The following is a 23,433-nucleotide window of genomic DNA, read 5'->3' on the forward strand; positions in this document are numbered from 1 at the left end:
GATACGCGCGGCTACGCGCGTATCTTATAAAATCCAGCGTACTTTTGTTTGCGCCTGCTGCGCAAACAAAAGTACGCGATCGCGCAGTTTTTCAAAATCTACCCCTGTATGTGTAAGTGGAGATTTTTACGTGCCCCGGGCTTTTAAAATCCGGCCTTAAATGCATAACCTTAAATTTTTTAGCTTTAAATCTTAGCCTTAAAATTCTAAACCATTCTTCAAGTTTCACTAGATCCCTTCTCATGTTTCCCACCCCTTCTAGGATGTCTACCCTATTGCAGATTTAGGTATTATTTGCAAAAAAAGCAAACCTTAACTTAAACTAGATAGGGTGTGGATGGATGAAAGCTGATTAAATTGAGCTGTCACATCCAACAAACAAAATTAGTGATAAAAATCTCAAATGTGTGTATCTCACAAGGCTACTTAAAAAGAAAAGAGATGATGGGGTGGGGTGGGATGGGGGTTAGAGCAGTAATGAGAATGTACAGAAAAGAAAAAAAACATATCTGGAAGGCTATAAGAACATAAGAACATAAGAAATTGCCATGCTGGGTCAGACCAAGGGTCCATCAAGCCCAGCATCCTGTTTCCAACAGAGGCCAAAACCAGGCCACAAGAACCTGGCACTAACCACATCCTCTGGCAACAAATTCCAGAGCTTTATTGTGCGTTGAGTGAAAAAGAATTTTCTCCGATTAGTCTTAAATGTGCCACATGCTAACTTCATGGAATGCCCCCTAGTCCTTCTATTATTCGAAAGTGTAAAGCTATGAGTACAAATGCTTTACTTTAGGGAATAAAATTCAAGAATTGGACGTAGTATTTTTTTTTTTTTTTTAAGAAGAAAAATTAAATAAAACCAGTAAGTCTTTTTATCCTTTGACTTTAGATATCTTTATTAACTGTTCAGACACTTACAAAAGAAGTAATGTTAATTTAGCTGCATTCAGACATGAATCCCACTTGCTGTATAACAAGGGTAGAAGGGAAATCTTCCTTAAAGTCAGTTGGAATGTGATGCCTCCTACATTATGATGAAGCATGAAACAACCATGAACAATGTCAGACACTTTTTTGGAGAGAAAAGAACGGTACAACCTGATTTACCAAACCATCTGAATTTACTTTTTAAAAGTTCAGATGTGAGATTAGAGGTAGCGTGTTTAGATGTGTACATCTTGACATATCTTATTTTGGCTGGAATTCTTTGGGACGGTTATATAAACGAGCAGCTTCAGTAGGCAACCGGATCCTGCATCACTTTTGAGTCAAAATATCCTCCAGAAAAATTAGGGATGAGTTTTTTAAGCAGCTGGACATCTTATGGGACTCAAGTTAGAGCTACCAACATTGCAATATAGGGAAATATGGGGCTACGAGATGCAGATCCACCCTGAAAAGAATTGAGAGAACTCTGTCCACTTTTAACAGAAACTCATTGACTTACTATGGATATGATTATATTCCTGAACAAAAATACAAACAGAGAAGAGAAGAAAGAGGGAAAAGGCTGGGTTATACAGGCTAGCCACCAGAACCCATATATCCCAGGATACCTAAGTTCCATCAAAGATTCCAAAACATTCAAAAAAGAACTAAAAATATGGTTGTTTAGACAATCATTCACAGACTGATATGATCAATATATATCAATATCAACCTTCATCTTGAACTCTAATACTTCTTTAATAAGTTTCTTCTAAATTAAGCCTTAAATTGTCTCATTCTAACATGTTATACTCTGCTGCTGTCGAGATGTTATAACTATGTTTATATTGTGTTATAATTTATAACCTGTTCATTGTATGAAGTTGTTACACTGTACACCGGGGTGAAGGCACTCAGCTATACTTCGGTATAAAAAAGAATATAAATAAATAAATAAATAAATATATTTTTGATGCAGAAACTCCCCATTGGATTGAAGTATAAAAAGAACATTTGAATAAGACCCTCAAACAAATATTATGGAAAAAAATGGCAACCTCCATTTCATGATAGGGGAAATCGCATGGAGTTCTACCAGCTTTATCCACTTTGATCTTCTTGAAAGAAAAAAGTTTCAGTGAATTCTGGATATAGTCAATGAAACCTGAGAATAACAGTCAGACCAGGAAAAAAACATTGCTGAACATATGATAAAAAATATAAATGAATCAGACTGGTTAGGAAATTCATAAAAGAACATGTGGAGAATATCAGTCTCCCAGACCACTTACGATAACTTTGAAAATGAGATACTTCTAAGTAGGAGATCAGGTCTTGGTCCTGCTCCTCTCTTCTGCAATTAAGTTACACTCTAGATCTATTTATGTATAATTACATTTATGAGTTGCTTCCTTTAGTAGCAATCCAAGGAAATTTACAATAGACATAAACAAATACATTTTTTCAAATAATACCAAAAATATATAAAAATGTAAAAGCATAGTCAACCTATCTAAAAATATTGAATTTAATCATCAAACCTATCTTGCAAGATTCCTGTGCAATAATTAATAGGCTTCAGCCAGCCAGTGGACTATCAAATTGCTCAGCCAGGAAAGAGGAAAAAGATCCAATTTTTGACATCAACCTGTTAAAGCAATGGATTGAAGAGGAATGCACCTAATTTAGGGGGTTATTTTCATGATAAGGCCATATCGCATGCGAAAAGGGCCTTTTCGCATGTGATACAATGGAAATTAGAGGGAAGGGGGGAGTTGGGGAGGGGGCGGAGTCAGCGTTGTCTTCACTGCCGGCGATAATGTTAGTAACGTTATCGTCAGCAGTAGCACGCTGAATAGCACCACCTTTCACGGTGGTTCTATTCGGTGTGAAAGCCAGCAGCCAGCACACCGCCGTGGTGCGAAGGCTGCGGGCTTTCACAGGCCTTCCCCCCCTTCGCCCCCCACCCCCCCATTTTCGCAGCATTCATCATTCTGCGAAGAATGATGAATCCAGGCCTTAGAGGGGAAAGAATAACATTGGCCTATATGCCTGAAGTATCCTCTAGTCTAATGGCTCCAGGAGTCAACCTGGGAGAAGAACTAATAACTAACAAAGAAGGGTCCTGCTGCAGCTGGTTTTTTAAAATCAAGATGTGTTTTATAAATCTCCTACAAACATAAATGATCCAGTATGATATCCTTGCAGACCCTGGGGTCATCATTAGACAGAAGCTGTGCCAAATCCCTGCAACCTGATGATAAACATTCTCCCAGGAATTGGCCAAAATTATGGAATTAGGGGATATGAAAGAATACCATTCAATCACCTATTGTGCTGGTACAAAAATTAGATGGACCTGTCCATTTTTTGTATTGGTTTTAGAAAAATCAGTGAAATATTTCATCTAGATGCAAATACAATACCATGAACTTAGGTGATTCAGAAACTAGAGAGGGCTGAATATATGACTATGCCAGATTTCACTATTGACAAATACCCCTGATACAGGCTGCCAAAGAAAATATAGCATTTACTTCACCAGAAAAACTGTTCCAGTTCACATTCCTCCTTCTTTGGTTGCATAAAGCCTCAGTCATGTTCCAGTGGCTGATAGACTGACATCAGGATTATGTTATCACAAACTGGACAATGTTTTTATGAAAACCTCATCTAAACTCTAACCCCTCCCCAAAGCACGTAAAATTACAAATATATACTTTGTCAGGTGAAATTTAAAAGCCCTACACAATACGTGGCAAAGCAGGAGATACGCCAGTATCTTAGGCCAGCATGTGCCTTGAGGATTTTAAGATGTGCCCGAGAATGCACGTATCTCCCAGTATGAGCACAAATGGGAAAGGCAAAAAAAGAGACAGGGTGTGGAAAGGGTCTGGGTGGGGCATGGGTGATTCGGGTCTGTCACATGAAATGTTCGCGTAAGTATTTACGCGCATAAACGCAAGCCGGGGCCCCCTACCACATCATTTTACTTCTGCTCTGGATAGTGTACAAGTGATAAAAAAAAATGAGCTAAGTGGGTTTTTAAGGGTTGGGGCAAAAAGGGTAAAAGGGAGGCTTATTTCTTAGGAGGGTTAGGAAATCCTATCCTTTCCCTGGGTGAACTGGGAACGGACTTGGGAAACGTGTCAGCACTCGTATTTAATAAAATCCTCCCCCTTACATGGTAAAGCTGGAATTTGCGCATATATGCACAGGTCCATATACAATTATGCGCACATGTACACTCGTACAGCCAATTTTATATCATGTGAGCATAGATGCACGTATGTTATAAAATGTCCATGTCTATTATCGCGAACTGGCATACGCGTGTACATGTACGCCTCCGCAGCTGTTTGAAAGTTACCATCCCCATTTATATTATTTTATGTGCATATTAGTTGACCAATTTTTAAAAGTAAGAAAAAACAAGGTGTGGGACTAATAGGTAATGCTGTTCCAAGTAGACAAAAGTTCAATAACGTCTTCAAAAACAGCATTTATTGTGAGCATCAAAGCAAATTTTCAGAGAAATCCTGTCCCCTGATATGGACTTATTTCACTGTAGGAACTGCGTTGGGAAAGACTCACAGAGAGCAATTCCCATATAGTTGAAAGCATCTATACAGAACCAGAAACCTTAATATCAGAACGGTGGCAAATTTACAACTAGAAAACGCACATAGAAAATTCACATAAAACATACCAGATTGAAGTTTAATGATTGTACTTCAACAGATTATAGTTTGCAAATTCAAGGCATCCTAAGAAGCAGAGACACATAATAAAGATGCATAATAAGCCTTAAATAAAAAAATGTATATTTTTTGCATTTACACAAATGATACTGTACATACCATGGGCATTGTCAAAGTATAGGTAAAGCAAAAATATTCAAAAATTTGGTATCCTGCCAGTAAATAGAGAAAAGGTGAAGAGACTCGCTGAGAGAAATGGCTGTAAGGGTAAGAGAAAGAGAGTATCAAAAACATACATACCAACTGATTCAAGCTGAATGTAGGGAGTGGGATGCCTACTGTAGTTAAAAGAGAGAGCATATAAGAGGTGTTTCAAATTTGCCAGAAAAGATTGCCAAAACGAGCTAGCCAATTACAAGAGTCATGATGAAGTCACATAATGCAAGATGTCACTAATGAGGATGAATCAACAATAACTCACGTGAACCCCGATTGTAGCGAATTAAAGTACAGTGGCAGATTACAAATATGACAAAACAGAATGCTAGTGGTACTGTGCAAATATAGAAGAGACGCTTAAGATATTATTGACCAGTCATAATAGGCTTCATCTTGTAAGCAAAATTGCTGGATGGTAAGCCTTATCTTTAATCATCAGTCAAAGTCCCAAGTAATAAATCAATTTTTTGTATTTTCATTTGCTATGTGTGTAATTCATGCAATTCATGTAATTCCAATAAGTTAGCTTGTAAACATCACTGAAGCCATAGGTTGTCAACACGCCCTTGGCGTGAGGATGAAACAGTAACTGGTAGGCCCAGAGGATCTGAAAGAGAACTTAAAGTAAAAAGTGAATGGAAACTGAATCTGAAAGGGGACTAAACACAAGCTAGACATAGAGAAAACACAGCAATGGAGAACCTCAAAGAGGACTAAATTGTTTAAATGCACACCACCCTTTCAGTATCTCTATTAAGGCCAGCAGGCATTAAAGAATAGAAGTAAAAACTCCAGTGCAGTTCATGCTGGGTTTAGCAAACCAGAAAAATTGCCTCCATGGCTAGGGTGATGGCAGTGTTCTAGCACAAACAATTCTTACATCGATGATCAAGTGTGAGAGTTCCTTCCAATGGACATCAAGGGGGGCTTCCATGCAACCCAATGAAGACATGAATAATGTTCAATTATTCTTTTTTTTAGTGACCAAATTATTTTGCCTACATAAATGAAATGGCATGAGCACAGACTTAAATAGATTATTCCTATTATGGTATAATCAGAAGAGTGTTTCAAGAGATAAAGTTTCCTTGTGCCAGGGTGAACAAACTCAGGGGCTGATGCAAACAAATGCAGTGAAAGTGGGCACTGAGTTTTCAGCACTTGCTTGCCTAACCTGCCCCCAGGCACCTCCCCTGGAGGCACCATGAAATATGCAAATTAGGGGTCATGTTGTCAAGGAGGCACTAGGGTCGATTGCGTGCCCCTAGCATCTCATTGACAGTGGGAGCCAGCGAGTAGTTGACTGTGAGTGGCCATCCACCGGTTAAGAAAACGGACACTGAATTTATTGGCATCCATTTTCCTAATTGGTGGACAGCCATGGGTTTGGGAAATGGATGCTTGTAACCTGAGAGTCCATTTCCTGAACCTGTCCACCAGCACTATTTTTTAAACTTTTTTTAAATTTTAATATTTTTATTGACCAACATTTAGTTAACAGTAGAACAAGAGAACATATAGTCACATTTTGTATTAACAAGCTAGTCGCTCGCTTAGCATATACAAATTAAAAGAATGGTTGTAAGACAAAAGTAAAATTTAGACATTAGAAAGAGTGGCCCCAGAAGTGGTTCTGATTTCTGGTGGGGCCTAAATTGTTTTTAACTTTTTAAAGTTTTCCTTCCTCCTACTTAATATTGCAATGATATTATATAGGAGGATATTCAGAAAAGCAGTATTTTCTAGAGATGTGAATCGTGTGCCCGATCGTCTTAACGATCGGGTTTGGCTGGAGGGAGAAAAAAATCTGATCGTTGGAGATGTGAATCGGAATCGGTTCCGATTCAAATCGTTAATTTGTTTTTAGTGAGGCCCGACCCTTTAAAATTGACCCCTTACCTTCCCCACCCCCCCGAACCCCCAAAAACTTTTTACGAGTACCTGGTGGTCGAGTGGGGGCGCGGGGCCGATCTCCCGCTCTCGGGCCGTTGGTGCCATTTTGGCTGGCACTTAAAAATGGCGCCGATGGCCCGATTAAAAAAAAAACCACCCGACCCTTTAAAGATGACCCCTTAGCTTCTCCCACCCTCCTGATCCCCCCAAAACATTTTTAAATTACTTGGTGCTCTAGTGGTGGTCCCGGGAACGATCTCCAGTTCTCAGGCCGTCGGCTGCCAATCATAAAGATGGCGCCGATGGCCCTTTGCCCTTACAATGTGACAGGGTATCCGTGCCATTGGCCGGCCCCTGTCACATGGTAGGAGCACTGGCTGGCCTGCGCCATCTTTAAAGATGGCCACCGCCATCGTAAAGATGGCCGCCGCCATCCTTAAAGATGGCGCAGGCCATCCAGTGGACGGCTGGTGCCATATTTAAAAATGGCACGGGCCATCCAGTGGACGGCCGGCGCCATCTTTAAAAATGGCGCGGGCCATCCAGTGCTCCTATCATGTGACAGGGGCCGGCCAATGGCATGGTTACCCTGTCACATGGTAAGGGCAAAGGGCCATCGGCGCCATTTTTATTAGTGGCAGCCGACGGCCCAAGAGTGGGAGATCGCTCCCGGGGCCCACTGGACCACCAGGTAATTTAAAAATGTTTTTTGGGGGGGTCGGGAGGGTGATGGAGGCTAAGGGAGCGGTTTTAAAGGGTCGGGTGGGTTTTTTGTTTATCGGTGGACAGCCCGAGCGCGCGAGAACGCTCCCGGGACCCCCGCTGGAAAATACAAAAAACAGGGAGGGGGGAAAGGGGAGCAACAAGAGTAACAAGTTGCAACAAAGGTGCTGCAGCTAGAAGGAGGCTCTATATGTGAGCCTTAAAAATTGAAACTAAAGGGTTAAAGATATTTACATATCAACATAGTAACATAGTGCTTAGGGCGGTGAGGGTTAATTGCAAGGTGAGGAGGTGAAGGTGGCAGTGGTTAATGGGAACTATGGGATATGTCTGTTTCTTGTATTATACTAATTATTCTACTTACTCTTTTCTTACTTCTGTTAGTCTTATTATGATTCAACAAATTTGTTAAAATTTCAGTCATAGAAAATAACATTGTTGAAGGTAGTTTAATATACCTTTTCTATTCCTTTTAGATCACTGTTTCAAGTCCTGGTGCAAGTATTGATATAAAAGTAAAGAAAACTGCCAGCATTAGCGATGTCTCTGAATCTATGAAGCAGCAACTGTTGGTCCTGGTGGAATGGGCAAAATACATTCCAGCCTTTTGTGAATTACCATTGGATGATCAGGTAAAAATAAAGCTGACAGGCAAAGCCAGATTTTACCTTATAAATACAGGTAATAATGCATTTCCATAGGAACATAAAATATTGCATTCAGGGTCAAACCAAAGGTCAATGAAGCCCAATATCCTGTTTCCAACACTGGCCAATCCAGGTCATAAGTACCTGGGAGGAACCAAAAAGTTAAATAGATTTAATGCTGCTTATCCCAAGAATAAGCAGAAGATTTTCCAAACTCCCCCTTAATAATGATTTATGGACTTTTCTTCCAAGAGCTTGTCCAAACCTTGTTAAAACTCAGCTTTTACCACATCCACCAACAACAAATTCCAGAGTTTAATTATGTGTTGAATAAAAAAAATATTTTCTCCTATTTGTCTTAAATATCTCAACTAGTAATTTAATTGAATCTCCCCTAGTCTTTGTACTTTTTGAAAGAGTAAACAACTGATTCGTGTTTCCCCACTGCTATTAATTGCATCAGTAGCATGGAATCTTCTTGGTGTTTGGGTAATTGCCAGGTTATTGTGGCCTGGTTTGTCCTCTGTGGGAAACAGGATGCTGGGCTTGATGGACCCTTGGTCTGACCCAGCATGGCAATTTCTTATGTTCTTATGCTCCACTCATTATTTTATAGACATCTATTGTATTTCCCCTTAGCCTTTATAGCTGATGCTTTCATTTTTTTCCTAACCATTTTTCTCATTTTCTCATAATCTCCCTTTTGAAAATGAAATGCTATCACAGTAGATTTCCTTAGTGACTTGCCTTCAGTCATCAAGTCAAATTTGATCATGCAATGATCACTATTGACAAGTGGCTCCAAAACATTACCAGTTTCACCAAATCATCTGTTCCACTAAGGATTAGGTCTAAAATAGATCCCCACCTTGTTGGTTCTTCTACTAGCTGCTCAATGAAGTAATCATTTATTTTATCTAGAAACTTTACCTCCTTATCATGTCCTGATGTGACTTTTATGCAGTCAATAATGGGGTAATGGAAATCATCCATTATTACTGTATTGCTAATTTTGTTAGCTTCCCTAATTACTGTTAGCATTTTCACATCTGTCCATTCTGGTTAAGTGGATGGTAGTATACCACCACTGTTATTCTATTCCCCTCCTTACATGGAATTTATAACCATAAAGTGCATTTTGGTTTTAGAGAACCTTTATCCTGTTTGACTCAATTAAACATAGAAACATAGAAATGACGGCAGAAGAAGACCAAACGGCCCATCCAGTCTGCCCAGCAAGCTTTCACATTTTTTTCTATACTTATCTGTTACTCTTGGCCCTTATTAGTAACTTTTTGGTTCTAGTTACCTTCCACCCCCACCATTGAGGTACAGATCAGTGCTGGAGCTGCATCAAAGTGAAGTATCAAGCTTAATTGGTTAGGGGTAGTAACTACAGCAATAAGCAAGCTACTCCCATGCTTATTTGTTTACCCAGCCTGTGCAATTGTTGCGTTCGTGCCTATTCTCGCCCTCGCTTCACCCTCTCTACCTTTGTGGCGACTCCCTTCGGCTCAGACGGACAGATGCAGCCACAGCTTCTCCCCACCTCTTGGTCCCGGTATCCCCAGGCTGGCTTGACGCTATGGATCTGCCATGTTCCTGATGAAGTAAGGGCACGCACGCACGCACGCACGCTCCAGACTTTGTACCAACAAGGGTGTGAACCTCGGGGGTGTCCCCCCGTAATGATGTCATCCATTTTCAATTTAAAAGGTCTTTGTTTGCTAACTACAAGCGAGTTAGCAAGGAACTCCAATGGGACTTGCTTCGGCAGTCCATGCTACTTGCAACTACGTTCCGAGTCAGCAAGGGGAATTCTTCTCCACTGCTCGGCCTTTTCAAACTTACCAGGAGTACCCACTCCTCGGGGGCTCTGCTCTCTTTATTCTTGATTTCAGATTGTTGGACGGGATCCGGTACTCGCTCCTCGAGGGCCTACGTTCCCGAAGACTCAGAATATTCCTATTGCCTGGAGGCAATCGCAGACGTGAACACAGTGAGTACTATTGTTAGAGTCGCTGGTTGCAGCGGCCCGCGACCGGGACCAGGTGTCATGGCCGCTGGCCACGGCGGGTCGCAACCCGGGTCGGGCCGACGGCCGCAGCAATAGGGCTCACCTAGAGTGTCGGGTCCTGCCGGAGGCTCTTGTGGTGGCAGGCAGCCTTCTTCGACCTTCCCGCGGGACTGCTTCTGCTGCCCAGCCCGAACGCATGGTTCCTCTCGGCCGGGCTGACCCCTCCCCCTCTGTTGCAGCTAAGGGCCGTGCACATGGCTGAAGAAGATATTTAAAGGAGCCTTGACAGGAAATGGTCATGGCTCCTCCTGGGACTCCGCCTCCTGGTTCCTGTACTTAAGGCAAGGTCTGACACTCAGACCTTGCCTTGGTATTGAGGCTCTGTGCTTGGTTCCTGTGTCGGTGTTCCGGATCCGCTCCTTGCCCTTCTTCTGCTCTTCTCCTCGTTGGGCTGATTCTTTGGCTCCTGACCCTCGGACCGGTGGTGGTGATCTTCTGGTATCGACAAGGACTGGCTCTGGACCCTTCTCCTTCTTTGCTCCTGGATTGGCTTCGGACCATTCTCCCGTCTGCTCCTGGACCGGCTCTCGACCTCTCTCTGGACTTCGACCCTTGGACTGGATTGGGACTATTCTTCAACGTACACACCCGGACTTCTCACGACCTGCTGGAGGCGCCAGCCATCTGGAACCCACGACCTGCAGGAGGCGCCTGCATCCAGACCATCTTCATTCTTCAGGGAGTCTCCTGAGTCGCAGCGGCTGTGTCCCTATGGACTCCTCCTGGGGGGATCACGAGCTTCCAGGGTAAAGCCTTCATCTCAACATCTTCAACAGGCCTTGCCAATTCAAAATATTGATCTTGCTCGCATTATCCTCTCTGCTACGTTCCCAGTCCCACCGGGCAAGACTGTGATACCTAAGAGACTTCGTACTAAAGTATTACAATGGGGACACGATTGTCAGTTAGCTGGACATCTGGGCAGAGCTTGGACTCAAACGCTCCTGCAACAATATTATTGGTGGCTCGACATGCACAAGGATATTCGTGCATATGTGGATTCTTCCCCAACTTGTGAAGAACACAAGAGTCCTACTGGAAAAACTTGGGGACTTTTACAGCCACTACCTATTCCCCAGAAACCCTGGACACATATTTCCATGGATTTTATTGTGGATCTTCCGCCATCTGAGGGAAATACAGTAATTTGGATGGTTGTGGATCGATTCTCCAAAATGGCCCACTTTATCAAACTTCCCTCCCTCCCATCAGCCCCTTGCTTGGCCCAACTGTTTATGATTCATATTTTCCATCTCCATGGCCTCCCACAGCATATTGTATCTGATCGTGGCCCTCAGTTCACGGCCTGTTACTGGCTCAATCTTTGCAAAAAATTTAACATTTCCTTGGATTACACCACTGCATTTCATCCGCAGGCTAATGGACAGGCGGAACGCCCTAATCGTGCGTTAAAGCAATTTCTTCGGATGTACGTCAACTCCCACCAGGACGATTGGGCAGCACTTCTGTCATGGGCTGAGTTCTCTCATAATTCGCATGTTTGCTCTGCGACCGGCTCTGGGGTTGCAGAGCATGTTTGCTCTGCAACCCCAGGCCGCCTCTACTGTTGCCATTATCGGTACCATCACCAGCAGCTCAGCTTACCGCAGTACAGTTACGGTGGCCCATTCCGCCAAGACATTCGCTGACAAGCATCGACGAGCAGCTCCACGGTTCCATCCAGGAGAGAAAATATGGCTTAGCACATGCCATATCCGGTTGTGAGTCCCTTCCATGCGGTTGGCCCCACGTTTCATTGGACCTTTTCCTGTACTACGTCAGCTTGGTCCTGTAACTTACCAACTCCATTTACTGACCACCTTGAGGATTCATAACTCCTTCCATGTGTCCCTTCTGAAACCGTTTGTCCTCACTTGGCCTTCTCGGAAAACTCCCGCAGTACCACAGCATAGGGCTGAGGATGAGACCATATAACAGGTACATGAGGTTTTGGATATCCAGAGAAGAGGCAAAACATGGGAGTATCTTCTATCGTGGGAAGGATTCGGGCCTGAGGAGAATTCTTGGGAGCCTGCTAGGAATATACTGGACAAGTCTCTTCTCACGAACTTTCACACTGCATACCCTGGAAAACCCAAGCCTTCTAGGGGGAGGCCTAAAGGAGGGGGTACTGTTAGAGTTGCCGATCATGGCGGCCCGCGACCGGGACCAAGTGTCATGGCCACCGGCTGCAGCGGGTCGCGACCCTTGTCGGGCCAACGGCCGCAGCAATAGTGCTCACCTAGAGCGTCGGGTCCTGCCAGAGGCTCCTGCGGTGGCAGACAGCCTTCTTTGACCTTCCTGCGGGACTGCTGCTACTGCCCAGCCCAGCCGCATGGTTCCTCTCGGCCAGGCTAGTCCCTCCCCCTTTGTTGCAGCTAAGGGCCGCGCGCGCGGCTGAAGAAGATATTTAAAGGAGCCATGACAGGAAATGGTCATGGCTCCTCCTGGGACTCCGCCTCCTAGTTCCTGTACTTAAGGCAAGGTCTGACACTCAGACCTTGCCTTGGTATTGAGGCTCTGTGCTTGGTTCCTATGTCGGTGTTCCGGATCCGCTCCTTGCCCCACTTCTGCTCTTCTCCTCATTGGGCTGATTCTTTGGCTCCTGACCCTCAGACTGGTGGTGGTGATCTTCTGGTATTGACTTGGACTGGTTCTGGACCCTTCTCCTTCTTTGCTCCTGGATTGGCTTTGGACCATTCTCCCGACTGCTCCTGGACTGGCTCTTGACCTCTCTCTGGACTTCGACCCTTGGACTGGATTGGGACTATTCTTCAACATACACTCCCGGACTTCTCACGACCTGCTGGAGGCGCCAGCCATCTGGAACCCACGACCTGCAGGAAGCACCTGCATCCAGACCATCTTCATTCTTCAGGGAGTCTCCTGAGTCCCAGTGGCCGTGTCCCTACGGGCTCCGCCTGGGGGGATCACGAGCTTCCAGGGTGAAGCCTTCATCTCAACATCTTCAACAGGCCTTGCCATCCGACGATATAGACCGACGAGGGTTTCCTTCTCGGCAGTGCAGACTCTACCTCGGAACAGGGATCCACTCTCCAATTCATAACACCTATTACAGACAGGAACCGGTACTCGCTCCTTGAGGGCCATTGTTCCTAATTGCTAAGGCTCCCTTCAGTCTAAGACGTTATCGCAGGTACGGAGATTGTGAGTTACCATTGCAGATTGAAGACAGGAATCAGTACTCGCTCCACGAGGGCCTATGTTCCTAATTCCTTTCTCATACTATCTTCTTCCTCAGAAGATATTGCATACCTATATCTTACGGATTACTATTACAGATTAACAGATAGGAACCGATATTCGCTCCACAAGGGCCTACGTTCCTAAATCTCTTCTAGCTTCTCTTCTATTCCAGAAGCCATCCCATACACAGTTATTGTGAACTCTATTTCAGACTGCCTATAGAAACCAGAACTCATCCAATGAACTATCAATTGTATTTTTCAGATCTTTGGGTGAAGGGGGGGCACTATCAGCCTTCATGTCTTTGGGAAGGAAAAGTGGGTTGGGTACTCTTTATTGATTACAGGGTTAATAGGGGGCTTCCATCATTGTGCGTGAACATAATTCTTTTTTTTTTACCACTTTGAGTTGTTGGGACCACCTCGCCTGGTTGCCCCAGGTTTAGCTGGGGGTCAGCCTTGTCTCCTGCTCAACATCTTCATTTTTCAGGGCAATTTTCTGCTAGCAGTCCTTTAAAGTGAAGAAGGTCCCTTGAGATTGGGGCTGCTATCGCATCTAAAGGGCCCCTTGCTGTGTTGCTTTGTCAGGTAGTGTTTTGCCATGAGACAAAGCAAAGCACCATACAGCCATGATGTTTTATCGAGGTAGGGGCTCACTATCAAGGCAAAAATTTCCCATGAAAGTAGGAGCCTTCCCACGAAAAAATATCATGGGTTAGTTCCTCTAGGCCTTAGTTAGCAAGGCCACAGAATAACTGCAAGTACTGTAACTTATGAGACTTCTTCAGGTGAAATGGCGACCAGAAGCATGTCTCCAAATAGAATTGCCAAATGCCATCTCACTCAAGTCAACCCAAACAGGCTGACCTAGAATTGATTTCCACTGAATGCATAAAGTTGTAGTTATGATTTCCCTAATAAGACAAGAAGCACATTTCTATACAAATGCTGAGTACTGAAAATATTGAATCTACTGACAATTAGTTTTAATTTTCCATATTTTCTTTTTAAAGGTTGCCTTGTTGAGGGCACATGCTGGGGAACACCTTCTTCTTGGAGTAGCAAAACGATCTATGTTGTTTAAAGATATTTTACTTCTAGGTAAATATAGAATTATTTTAACACAAGAAATATGTTATTACTTCTACTACTGCTTATTATTTATAAAGCACTACTAGAATTATACATAACTGTATAAATTTATGTATTTATTTATTTATTTATTTATTTATTTATCTGCCTATTTATTTATTTGCTAATTCTTCTAGAGCGACTTTCTGAGCTCCAAAGATTGCCCAAGCAAGTCTCCAAGTATTAAATATGGGGCGGATTTTCAGAGCCCTGCTCGCCTAAATCCGCCCAAAACCGGGTGGATTTAGGCGAGCAGGGCCCTGCGCGCCGGTGAGCCTATTTTACATAGGCTCACCGGCGCGCGCAGAGCCCCGGGACTCGCGTAAGTCCCGGGGTTCTCCGAGGGGGGCGTGTCGGGGGCGTGTCGGGGGGGCTTGTTGGGGGCGGGCCCGAACCACACGGCGTTTAGGGGGCGTGCTGGGAGCGTTTCGGGGGCGGACCCGGAGGCGTGGTTACGGCCTGGGGCGGCCCGGGGGCGTGGCCGCGCCCTCCGGACCCGCCCCCAGGACGCGTCCCGGCGTGCAGGAGGCCCGCTGACTCGCGGGGATTTACGTCTCCCTCCGGGAGGCGTAAATCCCCCGACAAAGGTAAGGGGGGGGCTTAGACAGGGCCGGGCGGGTGGGTTAGGTAGGGGAAGGGAGGGGAAGGTGAGGGGAGGGCAAAAGGAAGTTCCCTCCGAGGCCGCTCCGATTTCGGAGCGGCCTTGGAGGGAACGGGGGTAGGCTGCGCGGCTCGGCGCGCGCCGGCTATACAAAATCCATAGCCTTGCGCGCGCCGATCCAGGTTTTTAGCAGATATGCGCGGCTCCGCGCGTATCTACTAAAATCCAGCGTACTTTTGTTTGCGCCTGGAGCGCAAACAAAAGTAGGCTATTCGCGCTCCTTTTAAAATCCGCCCCTATATGTATAGCAAACATACAAAGCAAAATAATTAAAAACACATAGTAGACAGATACTGCTTGACAATCTAGTCAAAACATACACATGGCAAACAAGAGTCTCTAGGAAGTATATTTATTGTAAATATGATTTACAAGCAGCCACAGAAAGATGAGTTTTTAAACTGAATTTGATTAGAAGCAGAGAGACAGCATGATGCACTGATTCAGGAAGTCTATTCGAAGCATACAGGGAAACAAGGTGGAAAGTGCAGATTTGGGAGGTGAGGATGGAGGAGGGCATGCTGTTAAGTTTGATATTTTGCTTCTAAAGGAAAGCTCCGTAAAAATGACTGAACTAAAAGAATGTTAGCTTTTGTTAGTGAATCTCTTAAAAAAAAAAGAAAATGCATAGGGAAGGTGTTTGAATGCATATTCTTCCCCCATTTATTTACTGTATTTAGTGCATGTCTGTTGAATAACAAACTGAACAAATAAGAGAACTTTCATCATCAATCTTCTATGAGTTTTCCCTTATCTACAAATCCCTTAATTCAATAAATCAAAAGATGAGAAGTTTCTTTGAACATAATGGACTGACAGTTGACCAAGAAATTGCACATAGGAATTCAAAACTACTTCCTGGGTTGCTGCGTATAATTCTAACCCATTGCTGACCTCAGAATTCACCTCGTTAACCAATAAAAGCTTCTTCTCATTGGTATTGACTGCTTTATATTAGGTACAAATCAGATAAAAATTGAGGACCTAGGATTCTCTGAGTTTGATATAAAAAATGTGTTTTTCATTGGTTTATCTGATAGAAACTTCTTTGCATTTATCCAGTTTCATTTATTTAGTTATTTAAAATATATTTTTTCTGCCTATCTATAATGTTAGACACATTACAATTGAAATGTACGTAAGTGTATAAAACTATACAACATCAGACCAATAACAAAAAGTATACAGGCTAACCAAGCTGAAACATTTTGGGGCTTGAGCACAAGAGTAAATTATAAGCTTGTGCAGAGAAAATTAACATTCCCTGAAAGCCTGTTGAAAAAAGAAGCCTTTAAGCTTTTTTCGAAAGACTTTGATGCATATCTCGGCCCTCAGGTTATCAGATAATGAATTCCAGAGGGCCGGACTGACAACTGCAAAAATACGTTCTCTCATTTTGCACAATCTTAAATAGTGAAAAGAAGGCACTTCCAAAAAATTGCAGCCTTGCGAGCAGAGATGATGAGAGGGAACAGATAGTTTCATGGTGGCATCTTCACATGCAAAGTCTTTAATATCATTTATATCACCTTCAACCTGATATGCCAGATTACTGGAAACTGGTGCATTGATGGCAGCACTGGAGAGATACGATAACGATGCGGTACCCCCACAATCAACCAAGCTGCTGCATTTTGTATTACCTGTTCACTTCTTATTAGAGATTTCCAACCTTATTCTTACTTGGAACTTGCTGATTCCTATTTACTGGCAGCAAAATTGTGGAAATGAAAAAAGCTCAGTCTTAATTTATTTTCTTTCCTTATTTTGGGGCACTTGCAAAATATATATGCTAAAAAGTCTACGTGTGCAACTTAGTATAATTTTTAAATGCATTTTAAAATGGGACTGAACATGCTATCACAATCCAAAAAAGGGGAAAAACCAAAAACCTTAACCAATGTTTCAGTATCAGTGCCCAAAAGTTGTCAGCAAGTCTGTAGGTGTATCCTGCATTGCAAGAGCTACCCGGTCTATTCATTCATCCACCTCAAGGTGAAAAGTCAGTTTTTTAAAGAATTTTGAATGCACACTAAAAACTGGCTATGGCAATTTTATGAATATGCTGTGCCACTAATGTGGATGTTAATACAGAAATATGTGACATCAATTGCTAGCTGCTTGGAAATTCCCTGTGTTAACGCTCTTGAAGTAAAAGGGCTGTTAACAGCGGGGAATCCCTCCCATAAAGAAGTCAGCATCACAGAGTACCCACCAAGGCATCCACTCTTCATATCCCTCACTGTGACAGCACTCTCTCTGTGTCATCCCCTTCCTGATTATTCCCCTTCCTAGTATCAACAGCCAATCCCTTTCAGGGCAATCCCATGGCAACAATGACTAGTAGGGATGTGAATTGTTTTTTGACGATTTAAAATATCGTCCGATATATTTTAAATCGTCAAAAATCGTTAGGGCCACGATACAATACCAATTCCCCCGATTTATCGTCAAAAAATCGTAAATCGGGGGAAGGGGGAGGGCAGGAAAACCGGCACACTAAAACACCCTAAAACCCACCCCCGACCCTTTAAATTAAATCCCCCACCCTCCCGAACCCCCCCAAATGCCTTAAATTACCTGGGGGTCCAGCGGCGGTCCGGAACGGTCTCCTGCAATTGAATCGTGTTGTCTTCAGCCGGCGCCATTCTGCGCCGCCATTTTGCAAAATGGCGGCACAAATGGCGGCGGCCATAGACCAACACGATTCGACTGCAGGAGGTCATTCTGGACCCCCGCTGGACTTTTGGCAAGTCTTGTGGGGGTCAGGAGGCCCCCCAAGCTGGTCAAAAGTCCCTGGGGGTCCAGCGGGGGTCCGGGAGCAATTTCCTGCCGCAAATCGTTTTCCGTACGGAAAATGGCGCCGGCAGGAGATCGACTGCAGGAGGTCGTTCAGCCGGGGTCCGGAATCCCCACTGAACAACCTCCTGCAGTCGATCTCCTGCCGGCGCCATTTTCCGTACGGAAAACGATTCGCGGCAGGAAATCACTCCCGGACCCCCGCTGGACCCCCAGGGACTTTTGGCCAGCTTGGGGGGGCCTCCTGACCCCCACAAGACTTGCCAAAAGTCCAGCAGGGGTCCATAACGACCTCCTGCAGTCGAATCGTGTTGGTCTATGGCCGCCGCCATTTTGCGCCGCCATTTTGCAAAATGGCGGCGCAGAATGGCGCCGGCTGAAGACAACACGATTCAATTGCAGGAGACCGTTCCGGACTGCCGCTGGACCCCCAGGTAATTTAAGGCATTTGGGGGGGGGTTCGGGAGGGTGGGGGATTTAATTTAAAGGGTCAGGGGTGGGTTTTAGGGTGTTTTAGTGTGCCGGTTTTCCTGCCCTCCCCCTTCCCCCGATTTACGATTTTTTGACGATAAATCGGGGGAATTGGTATTGTATCGTGGCCCTAACGATTTTTGACGATTTAAAATATATCGGACGATATTTTAAATCGTCAAAAAACAATTCACATCCCTACTAGTCATTGTTGCCATGGGATTGCCCTGAAAGGGATTGGCTGTTGATACTAGGAAGGGGTATAATCAGGAAGGGGATGAAACAGAGAGAGTGCTGTCACAGTGAGGGATATGAAGAGTGGATGCCTTGGTGGGTACTCTGTGATGCTGACTTCTTTATGGGAGGGATTCCCCGCTGTTAATAGCCCTTTTACTTCAAGAGCGTTAGCACAGGGAATTTCCAAGCAGCTAGCAATTGATGTCACATATTTCTGTATTAACATCCACATTAGTGGCACAGCATATTCATAAAATTACCATAGCCAGTTTTTAGTGTGCATTCAAAATTCTTTAAAAAACTGACTTTTTACCTTGAGGTGGATGAATGAATAGACCGGGTAGCCCGTGCAATGCAGGATACACCGACAGACTTGCTGACAACTTTTGGGCACTGATACTGAAACATTGGTTAAGGTTTTTGGTTTTTCCCCTTTTTTGGATTGTGATAGCATGTTCAGTCCCATTTTAAAATGCATTTAAAAATTATACTAAGTTGCACACGTAGACTTTTTAGCATATATATTTTGCAAGTGCCCCAAAATAAGGAAAGAAAATAAATTAAGACTGAGCTTTTTTCATTTCCACAATTTTGCTGCCAGTAAATAGGAATCAGCAAGTTCCAAGTAAGAATAAGGTTGGAAATCTCTAATAAGAAGTGAACAGGTAATACAAAATGCAGCAGCTTGGTTGATTGTGGGGGTACCGCATCGTTATCGTATCTCTCCAGTGCTGCCATCAATGCACCAGTTTCCAGTAATCTGGCATATCAGGTTGAAGGTGATATAAATGATATTAAAGACTTTGCATGTGAAGATGCCACCATGAAACTATCTGTTCCCTCTCATCATCTCTGCTCGCAAGGCTGCAATTTTTTGGAAGTGCCTTCTTTTCACTATTTAAGATTGTGCAAAATGAGAGAACGTATTTTTGCAGTTGTCAACCCCCGCAGTTGTGAACCCCCGCTGAACGACCTCCTGCAGTCGATCTCCTGCCGGCGCCATTTTCCGTACGGAAAACGATTCGCGGCAGGAAATCACTCCCGGACCCCCGCTGGACCCCCAGGGACTTTTGGCCAGCTTGGGGGGGCCTCCTGACCCCCACAAGACTTGCCAAAAGTCCAGCGGGGGTCCATAACGACCTCCTGCAGTCGAATCGTGTTGGTCTATGGCCGCCGCCATTTTGCAAAATGGCGGCGCAGAATGGCGCCGGCTGAAGACAACACGATTCAATTGCAGGAGACCGTTCCGGACCGCCGCTGGACCCCCAGGTAATTTAAGGCATTTGGGGGGGGTTCGGGAGGGTGGGGGATTTAATTTAAAGGGTCGGGGGTGGGTTTTAGGGTGTTTTAGTGTGCCGGTTTTCCTGCCCTCCCCCTTCCCCCGATTTAGCTACGGACCGCCGCTGGACCCCCAGGTAATTTAAGGCATTTGGGGGGGGGGGGTTGGGGAGGGTGGGGGATTTAATTTAAAGGGTCAGGGTGGGTTTTAGGGGGTTTTAGTGTGCCGGTTCACGATTTTAAAGATTTTCACGATACTCTAAACACCCAAACGGCGACGATACGATTCCCTCCCCCTCCCAGCCGAAATCGATCGTTAAGACGATCGAGGACACGATTCACATCTCTAATGACTAGACACCTCAAGGACATACACTTTTCCCTCTCAATTCCTGACAGAAATATGACTTGTCATCTCTGGTTCATCCTCCTCCCTAATTCCCACTACTCTCCACCCTAGAGCAATGACATAGCCCCCTCTGGGAGCAACCAAAGAACTTCTACCATTCCAGAGATGCCCCTTAATTCACAAATGGAGGGACAGCAGAGTCCTCCAACTGTTCTGGCTACTGAGCAGCTAGGCATTATCATTCAGAGTAATTAACCAGTTACCTTTAGGCCAGCAATTTTTCTAACCAGACTTAGGGGGTCATTTTCAAACACTTATCGCATACGATAAGCTGCTACCGCATGTGAAAAGTCCCTTTTCGCTTGCGATAGCATGCTGGGGACAGAGTCGAGGTGGCGAGGGGAGGAGTCGGGGTGGTGAGGAGGCAGACTCGGTGGTGTCTTCGCTGGCGGCAATAAGGTAAGCAATGTTATCGTCGCTAGTAGCACGCCCAATAGCACCACCTTTCACGGTGGTGCTATTGGGTGCGAAAGCCGGCAGTGAAAACACCGCGATGGTGCAAAGGCTGCCAGCTTTCGCAGGCCCGCCCTCCCCCCCCCACCCCCCATTTTTGCTGGATTCACCATTCTGTGATAGAATGGTGAATCCAGGCCTTAGATGGCTAGTTCTGAATATTAGTGTTAGCCACATAAACTTAAACCATGCTCACAGAAAACACCCACACTGGCTTAATTTTAACTGGGTAGTGACTTCTCTGGTTAAAATTCCATTACTTGGGGAGCATATACTTTTGGCTGAGATTTGTCTGGATAATTCCCAGAATTAGGTGGATGGATAAACCCCTTTGAGTATTGACTTCATAAAAAATAGATATGTTTGTCAGTGTGTTTCAGGGTGAAAGCACCAACAATGCTTAGAGGCAGCAAAAATCTACGTCTCTCACTTTGTGGGTGTGTATTGGTTCAATATAGCTACACTTATTCTCTGTTAAACTGACTGCTGCTTCTACCTGCTGTCCCTTTGAAACTGTACATCCCAGAATAGCTGATCCCTTCATTTAGCTCAGCTTTGGAGTGTGTTATGCCTCCATCTCTGGCCTGGTGAAAGCAGAAGACACCCAAGAATTCAAGATAAATTCAGAGAGATGCAAGAGGGGTTGCCAGCAGCACTCTGTCCTCCCCCCCCCCAAAAAAAAAAAAAAGCAGTAGAGAGAAAACTCCCATTTTCCTTTTCTTGTCTTCTCACTTTGATCAAGCTCTCATTTGATTTCAAATTTTCCCTTTCTTCTACTTTTCCTTATTTCTTTCAGGATACAACTTCTACTTCTTCTTGTCACCATCTCTTTCATCATTCAGTTTTTCCTGTTCCAACCCCACATCTCTCCATCTTTCCTCTCCATTGCTCTTCTACGTCCACCATCTCACTCTCATTGAGGTCCATATTCAGAGTCATTTAGCTGGCTAACTCATAAGTTATAAATGCAAAAAAGAACCTGTGAGTTTCCACACTCAACAAATTAAACTAGAAAAAGGAAACCAGTGGTCGCTTTAAAGTTAACAATACCATCGGTTATCGCAGGACCAAACGTCTTTCATGGCATCTCCAGCTATTCACATCGGGGCAATCCTGGCGGCGTCCTCAGCTGGTATTTAAATCCCTCCTACACCGGAATTCTCTGTTCCAATGAGAAATGTGTAGAGACGTTTGGTTCTGCGATAACTGATGGTATTGTCAACTTTAAAGCTAACACTGGTTTCCTTTTTCTAGTTTAACTCATAAGTTAGCCAGCTAACTTATGACGATATCCGGCGTTGATAGAACATTTGAGAGTGGAAGAAATCCATATTTTGATACGTTATGAATAGCGAACCTTGTGGAACATAACAAGAATAGTGGAGATATTTACATCAGGACACGGTTTTTCTACAAAGGACAGTGTGGTAACGACCCATCTGTTGTAGTTTTGTTTGATAGAGCAAACTCCCCTGAGGAAAGATGATCCGTCTAAAACATGTACGTGTTGGGAATTTAGCAACAGATTCACTTCTAACAGAAGGGTTAAGGTACTCACTATTTTATAACAGTAAACAAATAATCGATATACAATGTCGTGTGAAAGAAATTAGAAGGCAACACTTCACAGAAATAGCTTTAATGGATGTCATATAACACAATTAGGATTTTAATACTAAAAGAAAAGTAAAACATTTTTGTAAAAAATATCTTACACAAGGAGGAGGGTGGAAGTTAATGATTATATATGCATTTGAAGTGCAGGGACACCTACACGAGTATATGAAACTTTCAACCAATTCCTATAAAAATTTCACCAGTGAACCTATTTACACATAAAAAATATTGTGTCGCCTTATGAGAAGCGGGCATAAAAATTCATTTTATACCACAGACGTGTAGGCTTTAAAGTTCTTTCATTTATAAAAAGTTAAAATATCTCATAACATAAGTAATAAGTTGATTAACTGGAATTCACAGAGTATTTTTCAGTACAGCGATTGATCAGCATTGTTCTCTTTTTTGATTGATGTCGAACTGATAAGTTAGCCAGCTAAATGAATATTTAGGCACTTATTTGGCTATTTTCTAACTGGCTAGGTTAGGAGTGATCTGGGACGAAACTGAGAGGAGTTGAGTGAGCTGGCTAAGTTAACCAGCTAACTCAGATATTCAGAGTTAGCTGGCTACCTTAGCTGCTTAGGTCTGGTTGGGTCAAAGAGCTATCTTAGTTAGCCAGCTAAGTTTAGGCCCAGTTAAAGCCCCCTACCCCATGTCCCAGAATAGAGAGTGGTTTAGTAGGACCCCATGATCCCACTCCTTGGCATTACTTTCCAGGCTATAAAGATATAATTCTAAAAGTCCTCCTAACCCCTGCACCTCAAATTAGCATCCCCTCTCTCTAGTTACAAAATGTACCCCTGTCTATTCCCACCACTCACCCAGATTCCATAAGGCTTACTAGGAAATCCCACTGGAAGAAAAATAGGGGATTGGGAAAAGGAGGGGCCTGCATTTTCAGCCAGGGCTGGGGCTTCTAACCTGGGGGATGTGGCTTAAGGGGGTCTTCACATTTTTTTACAGCCCATGGTGACAGTG

General features: G+C 44.0%; 1 protein-coding gene across 1 annotated transcript in view; it reads left to right on the plus strand.

Moving 5' to 3' along the window:
• HNF4G (hepatocyte nuclear factor 4 gamma) overlaps positions 1-23,433 on the plus strand; it is a 96,880-nt gene that overhangs the window by 38,393 nt on the left and 35,054 nt on the right. Inside the window, exons 4-5 of the mRNA XM_029591503.1 lie at positions 7,943-8,098; positions 14,410-14,497. Of these exons, the coding sequence (XP_029447363.1) occupies positions 7,943-8,098; positions 14,410-14,497 (244 nt within the window). The remainder of the gene's footprint in view (positions 1-7,942; positions 8,099-14,409; positions 14,498-23,433) is intronic.

The sequence above is a fragment of the Rhinatrema bivittatum genome, chromosome 2, assembly GCF_901001135.1.
Source record: "Rhinatrema bivittatum chromosome 2, aRhiBiv1.1, whole genome shotgun sequence".
Taxonomy (NCBI): domain Eukaryota; kingdom Metazoa; phylum Chordata; class Amphibia; order Gymnophiona; family Rhinatrematidae; genus Rhinatrema; species Rhinatrema bivittatum.